Genomic DNA, 8583 nt, shown 5'->3' on the forward strand with positions numbered 1-8583 from the left:
AACATCCATCCATCCATCCATTTTCTACCGCTTATTCCCCTTGGGGTCACTGGTGCCTATCTCAGCTACAATCGGGCGGAAGGCGGTGTACACCCTGGACAAGTCGCCACCTCATCGCAGGGCCAACACAGATAGACAGACAACATTCACACACTAGGGACCATTTAGTGTTGCCAATCAACCTGTCGGTCTCGAACATATTTAGCTTTATTCATTATTGACGTGTTTCTAGCTACTAAAGATGTTCATTCCCATCCATAGACATGAGACTTTGAAGCTATAAATTATTTTTTATGACTTTCTGGGTGTTGTGTTACTAGGAATGAGCATGCCTGACTTTGACAACCAGACGCTGGCCGCTCTCCGAGGACGAATGGTGCGCTACCTGATGAGATCGCGGGAGGTGAGTGAGACGCAGTGCTACAATTAAAGCTATGATGCCCACTGTCCTCGCATTTATGCTCCCGGCAGATTACACTGGGCAGGGCGACCAAAGATAAACAAATAGATGTGGATCTCTCCTTGGAAGGACCCGCCTGGAAAATCTCACGGAAACAAGGTGATGGCGTTGTCCGGGCAACATGGCGCTGGCGGGAAGCTGTAACAGGTGTGTGTTTGCAGGAATTATTAAGCTAAAGAACAACGGAGACTTCTTCATCGTCAACGAGGGAAGACGACCCATCTACATCGATGGCAGACCGGTCCTGTCGGGCAACAAATGGAAACTAAACAACAACTCGGTGGTGGAGGTGCGTGTCGGTCTGCGGTCATACGTTTGTATGATAGAGCAGTGTTGTTCAACCACGGTGCCGCGGCACGTCGTGAAATACAGTCTGGTGTGCCGTGGGAGATTAAGAGTTAAAAATATATTTTGCACACAAGTAATTACAAACCCCGTTTCCATATGAGTTGGGAAATTGTGTTAGATGTAAATATAAACAGAATACAATGATTTACAAATCATTTTCAACCCATATTCAGATGAATATGCTACAAAGACAACATATTTCATGTTCAAACTGATAAAAAAAAAATTTTGCAAATAATTATTAACTTTAGAATTTGATGCCAGCAACACGTGACAAAGAAGTTGGGAAAGGTGGCAATAAATACTGATAAAGTTGAGGAATGCTCATCAAACACTTATTTGGAACATCCCACAGGTGTGCAGGCTAATTGTGAACAGGTGGGTGCCATGATTGGGTATAAAAAACAGCTTCCCAAAAAATGCTCAGTCTTTCACAAGAAAGGATGGGGCGAGGTACACCCCTTTGTCCACAACTGTGTGAGCAAATAGTCAAACAGTTTAAGAACAACCTTTCTCAAAGTGACATTGCAAGAAATTTTGAGATTTCAACATCTACGCTCCATAATATCATCAAAAGGTTCAGAGAATCTGGAGAAATCACTCCACGTAAGCGGCATGGCCGGAAACCAACATTGAATGACCGTGACCTTCAATCCCTCAGACGGCACTGTATCCAAAACCGACATCAATCTCTAAAGGATATCACCACATGGGCTCAGGACCACTCCAGAAAACCACTGTCACTAAATACAGTTGGTCGCTACATCTGTAAGTGCAAGTTAAAGCTCTACTATGCAAAGCGAAAGCCATTTATCAACAACATCCAGAAACGCCGCCTGCTTCTCTGGGCCCGAGATCATCTAAGATGGACTGATGCAAAGTGGAAAACTGTTCTGTGGTCTGACGAATCCACATTTCAAATTGTTTTTGGAAATATTCGACATCATGTCATCCGGACCAAAGGGGAAACAAACCATCCAGACTGTTGTTGACGCAAAGTTCAAAAGCCAGCATGTGTGATGGTATGGGGGTGCATTAGTGCCCAAGGCATGGGTAACTTACACATCTGTGAAGGCACCATTAATGCTGAAAGGTACATACAGGTTTTGGAACAACATATGCTGCCATCTAAGCACCGTCTTTTTCATGGACGCCCCTGCTTATTTCAGCAAGACAATGCCAAGCCACATTCAGCACGTGTTACAACAGCGTGGCTTCGTAAAAAAAGAGTGCGGGTACTTTCCTGGTCCGCCTGCAGTCCAGACCTGTCTCCCATGGAAAATGTGTGGCGCATTATGAAGCGTAAAATACGACAGCGGAGAACGACTGAAGCTCTACATAAAACAAGAATGGGAAAGAATTCCACTTTCAAAGCTTCAACAATTAGTTTCCTCAGTTCCCAAATGTTTATTGAGTGTTGTTAAAAGAAAAGGTGATGTAACACAGTAGTGAACATGCCCTTTCCCAACTACTTTGGCACGTGTTGCAGCCATGAAATTCTAAGTTAATTATTATTTGCAAAAAAAAATAAAGTTTATGAGTTTGAACATCAAATATGTTGTCTTTGTAGCATATTCAACTGAATATGGGTTGAAAAGGGTTTGCAAATAATTGTATTCCGTTTTTATTTACATCTAATACAATTTCTCAACTCATATGGAAACGGGGTTTGTACTTATTAAATTTTATTTTGTAATTTATGATTGGCCTCACGTGGGCCGGACGGTGACGCAGAAATGGCCACAGAATGCCCAGGTCCGGTTTAAATTCATATCCAACAATTACGACAGCGACTTTTTATCGTCAATATCAGCTGCAGAGTTTCGTTTTTTAATGATTTCTGCTTGTGGTGTGCCTCAGGATTTTTTGGGACGAGAGGATCTCCCATTGGCTCTGCTGTATTTACGTTTATTTAATATTTAGTTAGAATGCATTAAAAAAAATCCACCCGTCTTCATGTCTTTCCAAATGATTTTGAACCGTAGGCAACATTCCCCCCAAAAGGTGCACTTCCCCTCAAAGTGATGCAATGAATGCTGTGTAAAATGTGAAGATGTGATACTCAAGTTGTGCATCTTTCTGTAGATTGCGGGACTGCGCTTTGTGTTCCTTATAAACCTGGAACTCATCTCCCTGATCAAAGCTGAGGCCGCCAAGATGACCCAGCAGTGAACTCCTCACAACCAATGGAAGTCAGTCCTCCCGCCTTGATGGTCTTTGGGGTCCTGACATTGTGCAGCCCTCCTTTATTTAAATTGTCTAGGAAATCTTTTGTTTTTTGTTTTTTTTTTTAAATAAATTGACATACACACTTAACTTTCTCTACGTTCCTTTTTCTACACATTTGACTCCTAATTCATTTATTTGCAACTTTGAAGTAAAAATAGAATACAATGATTTGCAAATCCTTTCCAACTTATATTCAATTGAATAGACTGCAAAGACAAGATACTTAATGTTCACGCTGCAAATAATCATTAACTTATATTGAATGGCAGCAATACATTGCAAAAAGTTGTCAGAAGGGTCTTTTTTACCAGTGTGTTACATGGCCTTTCCTTTTAATAACACTCAGTAAAGGTTTGGGAACTGGGAAGTTGAAATATTTCCCATTCTTGCTTGATGTACAGCTTAAGTTGTTCAACAGTCTCCCTTCTCATATTGTAGCTTTCGTAATGCGCCACACATTTTCAATGTCTGGACTACAGGCAGGCCAGTCTAGTACCCGCACACTTTTGCTATGAAGCCACGCTGTTGTTACACATGGCTTGGTATTATCTAGCTGAAATAAGCAGGGGTGTCCATGATAGCTTCACATATGTTGCTCCATAACCTGCATGTACCTTTCAGCATTAATGGTGCCTTCACAGATGTGTAAGTTACCCATGCCTTGGGCACTAATACACCCCCATATCATCACACATGCTGCCTTTTACACTTGGCGCCTAGAACAATCCGGACGGTTCTTTTCCTCTGTGGTCTGGAGGACACCAGGTCCACAGTTTCCAAAAAATAATTTGAAATGTGTACTCGGCAGACCACAGAACACTTTTCCACTTTGCATCAGTCCATTTTAGATGAGCTCGGACCCAGCAAAGCCGGCGGCGTTTCTGGGTGTTGTTGATAAATCGCTTTGCATAGTAGAGTTTTAACTTGCACTTAGAGATGTAGCGACCAGCTGTAGTTACTGACAGTGGTTTTCTGAGGTGTTCCTGAGCCCATGGGGTGATATCCTTTACACACTGATGTCGCTTTCTGATGCAGTATCGCCTGAGGGGTCCAAGGTAGCCGCTTAAGTGCAGGGATTTCTCCAGATTCTCTGAACATTTTGATGATATTACGGACCGTAGATGATGAAATCCCTAAATTCCTTTCAATAGCTGGTTGAGAACTGTTATTCTTAAACAATTTGCTCACAAGTTTGTTGACAAAGTGGTGACCCTCGCCCCGTCCTTGTTTGTGAACGGCTGAGCATTTCATGGAAGCTGCTTTTATACCCAATCATGGCACCCACCTGTTCCCAATCAGCCTGTTCACCTGTGGGATGTTCCAAAAAAAGTGTTTGGCGAGCATTCCTCAACTTTCTCAGTCTTTTTTGCCACTTGTGTCAGCTTTTTTGAAACATGTTGCAGGCATCACATTCCAAATGAGCTAACATTTGCAAAAAATAACAAGTTTTCTGTGTGTGAACATGAAATATCTTGTCTTTGCAGTCTATTCAATTGAATATAAGTTGAGAAGGATTTGCAAATCATCGTATTCTTTTATTTATTTATCATTTACACAACGTGACAACTTCACCGGTCTTTGGTTTTCTATTTCAAGTGGTGCTAAAAAGAGAAGCGAATGCATATCTTAGAGAAGTAAGAATAAAAGCTGCTGAAGTAATTTGGGGAAATGACCGAAGTTCATGAAAAATGCTGAATCTTACAATAAAATAATCACTTTCCTAATATCTTATTTTCAATATAATATATATTTTGTTATACAGTATTTACAAATTCTCAGGCCAAATGATGTCTGACTAATAACTCTCTCTTGATGGAGGTGGAAACAAATGACCAAAGATTAGAGTGTTTACCTTTATGAACAGCAGTGAAAAATACATTTACCAAGATAATACTGCTTAATAATGATAAGATAATAATGGACTTCTCCTTGCAGGTGCCGTTTGCAGGACGCCACATGGACATAATGTACAGTTACAAACTATTTTAATTCCAATCAGCATATTTGTGCAGCTCTTGGAACTGCATCAGTTTCTGCGGATCTACCTAATGTAGTGTCCAAGGTTAACAAGTGATGTTTTTTAACAATGAAATAATAATAAATGACATTTGTAACACACTTTACATTTGTTAAAATATCAAAGTGCTACAAAGAATAAAAAAAATTAAAGCTGCAAGCAGCGTTGGTCGGGTCCGCCTTTGGCTGCTGCCCCCGAGACCCACGGCCGGATAAGCGTTAGAAGACGCCTTGGAGCCACTATTTTGAGAATCTAATGCATTGTGAAAGTAATGCAGTTGTTGTATTGAAGTGAAAATATCGAACTTCCTGTTGATTTTTGCTAAAGTATGTTAATTATTAAAATTTAGGTCTAAGTGAGACCTACATAGTGGTTTTTGTTTCATGTCTCTCTGACATTCCTACCGGAAGTTACAAGCAGTTTTGTATGTGTTTTCTTCCTAGGAGCAGTATGTCTGTGTTGTATTCCTAGGGGGCGGTAGAGCGCAATTTTGAGTTTTCTTTTTTTATTTTTTTTATTAGCTCGCAATTCTTGGCAGTCCTGATGTGTGTGTCAAGTTTGGTGAGTTTTGAAGCATTGTAAAGGGGTCAAATTACATATGAAAGAGGCAAAAATGACATTTTTTAGGAAAATTTGCGCGGGTGTTCTTTGAAGGCACGTAAAATCCAAACCGGAGCAGTAATCAAAACTCTGATCTATACTTTTAATCAGAAGGGTCCAAACTCTCCTGTGCGAGTTTGAAGCCGAAACGACAAACGCACTCGGAGGAGTTTTTGTTTGAAAAAAGGTGACGGGTTTTCACAAAACGTTTATTTTGAAGGGGTAATTGCCAACTTCCTGTTGATTTTTTTCTGCAGGCTGTCAATAATTAAAATGTAGGACTAAGTGAGACCTACATAGAAGTTTTTGTTTCATGTCTTTGCGGCATTCCTACTGGAAGTTACAAGCAATTTTGTTTGTGTTTTCTTCCTAGGACCAGTTTTTTCTGTGTTTTATTAAAAAATGGCGCTAGAGCGCATTTTTTGATTTGGGGGTTTGTTTTTTCATTAGATCGCCATTTTTGCCAGTCCAGATGTGTGCGCCAAGTTTGGTGAGTTTTGAAGCATTTTAAAGGGGTCAAATTACAGCGCAAAGAGGCAAAAATTGCATTTTTTGCGAAATTTTTATTTTGAAGGGGTTTTTGCCAACTTCCTGTAGATTTTTGCTGAAAGAAGTGAGTGTATGAAAATTGGGTCTAAGTCAGACCTACATAGGAGTTTTTGTTTCATGTCGCTATGACATTCTTAACAGAAGTTACATGCAGTTTTGTCTGTAATTTTTTCCGAGGGGGCGCTAGAGCGCAGTTTTCATTTTGGGGGATTGGTTGCTTAATATGTTGGGAAGGTTTGCTATACCGACGTGTGTGTCAAATTTGGTGGGTTTTGAAGCATGTTAAGGGGGTCAAATTACAGCGCGTAGGTGCGGAATAATAATAAAACACAGCAGTTTCAATAGGGTCCTTGGCCCATGGCAAAGGACCCTAATTAAGTTCAAATATATAATAAAAAATTAAAATAGAAATGAAATCATGAAAAAACTAGATAAAACAGAAACATAGATAAAAATAGAAATAAAAGCATGAAAGCGCTGGATAAAACAGATAAGCAAGCAGTGTATTTAAAAACAAGAAGGCAGAAAAATAAGATCAAAGCTGTGTTAAAAAGGTGAGTTTTTAGTCCCTTCTTAAAACGGTCGACCGACTGTGGTGCTCTAAGTTTTTTAATCCGTCTGTAGTCAAAGTTATTTTGCATCTGACTCCTTTTTTGCTTGTAAAATATTCCGAATACCTACAATTAAACCTTTTTCCTGACAAAAAAACCCCCGAAAAAAAGCAATTTTTGGTAACGTAGCACAGTGTTTTTCAACCACTGTGCTACGTGACATATTGTCTGGTGTGCCGTGGGACATTATGTAATTTCACCTTATTGGGTTAAAAATATTTTAATCACAATATGCGGGAGGCAGGGTGCAGGTAAAAAGGTGTCTAATGCTTAAACTAAAAGTAAACAAAAGGCAAGTGCTGCTAAGAAAAGGCATTGAAGCTTAGGGAAGGCTACGCAGGACGAATTTGAAACTGGACTGGCTGCAAAGTAAACAAAAACAGAATGCTGGACGACAGCAAAGACTTACAGCGTGTGGAGGAGACGGCGTCCACAAAGTACATCGGTACATGACAACACCAAAAATAGGAGCGCAAGACAAGAAAACTAAAACACTACACACAGGAAAACTATAAATAAGTCAGGGCGTGATGTGAAAAAAACAGAATGCTGGGTTAAAAAATACTTTAATCACAATATGCGGGAGGCAGTGTGCAGGTAAAAAGGTGTCTAATGCTTAAACCAAAAGTAAACAAAAGGCAAGTGCTGCTAAGAAAAGGCATTGAAGCTTAGGGAAGGCTACGCAGGATGAATCCAAAACTGAACTGGCTGCAAAGTAAACAAAAACAGAATGCTGGACGACAGCAAAGACTTACAGCGTGTGGAGGAGACGGCGTCCACAAAGTACATCGGTACATGACAATAACAAAAATAGGAACGCAAAACAAGAAAACTAAAACACTACACACAGGAAAACTATAAATAAGTCAGGGCGTGATGTGAAAAAAACAGAATGCTGGTTTAAAAAATACTTTAATCACAATATGCGGGAGGCAGGGTGCAGGTAAAAACGTGTCTAATGCTTAAACCAAAAGTAAACAAAAGGCAAGTGCCGCTAAGAAAATGCATTGACGCTTAGGGAAGGCTACGCAGGACAAATCTAAAACTGAACTGGCTGCAAAGTAAACAAAAACAGAATGCTGGACGACAGCAAAGACTTACAGCGTGTGGAGGAGATGGCGTCCACAAAGTACATCCTTACATGACAATCAACACCAAAAATAGGAGCGCAAGACAAGAAGTAAAACACTACACACAGGAAAACTCCAAATAAGTCAGGGCGTGATGTGACAGGTGGTGACCGTACACCTACTTTGAGACAAGAGATATAGTCATGCACGCTTGGTTATGGTTTGAATTTATATTCAACAATTGCGAGAACGACTTTTTACCGTCAATATCAGCTGCTGAGTTTCATTTTTTATTTTATTTAATGCAAAAAATGTGCCTTGGCTCAAAAAAAGACGTAGCAGACATCTGACTTTCAGCTTTTTCCAACAAAATGTGTTATCTTTGAACGCCACCCGGTTACCACGAATTTCGGCTCTCTTAAAGGGAGCCGTTTTTTTTAATCGACTCCCTGAAAAGAAATGGCTCTTAAGCTCCTAATCTGATTTTCTGTTGTCGCTTTGATTTGATTAATGACCAAAATACGTGTAACGCGAAATTAAACTAAAATATTCCAACGTTCTTTACAACCCCAATATGGAAATGATTGTTTTCAAAATATAACGATTAGACAAAAAGACTCAATCTACTGGTGTGTGTTTGTACATTTCCAATAATTTACGGTGAAAAAGCACAAAGGCGTCGACGCCTATTTTGACCGC

At 40.0% G+C, this 8583-nt stretch overlaps 1 protein-coding gene across 3 annotated transcripts in view; it reads left to right on the plus strand.

The window, feature by feature from the left end:
* The window catches only part of mcrs1 (microspherule protein 1), a 33742-nt gene extending 28327 nt beyond the window's left edge, over nt 1–5415 (plus strand). For 2 of the 3 annotated variants that reach the window (XM_061875457.1, XM_061875460.1), the window contains exons 11-14: nt 321–403; nt 472–559; nt 622–749; nt 2894–3124. In XM_061875457.1, the coding sequence (XP_061731441.1) occupies nt 321–403; nt 472–559; nt 622–749; nt 2894–2980 (386 nt within the window). In that variant the 3' untranslated portion in view covers nt 2981–3124. Of the gene's footprint in view, nt 1–320; nt 404–471; nt 560–621; nt 750–2893; nt 3125–4972 lie in introns of those variants that run through there. The other variant, XM_061875458.1, reaches the window with a different exon arrangement.
* The last annotated feature ends 3168 nt before the right edge of the window (nt 5416–8583 follow it).

The sequence above is a fragment of the Nerophis ophidion genome, linkage group LG16, assembly GCF_033978795.1.
Source record: "Nerophis ophidion isolate RoL-2023_Sa linkage group LG16, RoL_Noph_v1.0, whole genome shotgun sequence".
Lineage (NCBI taxonomy): Eukaryota > Metazoa > Chordata > Actinopteri > Syngnathiformes > Syngnathidae > Nerophis > Nerophis ophidion.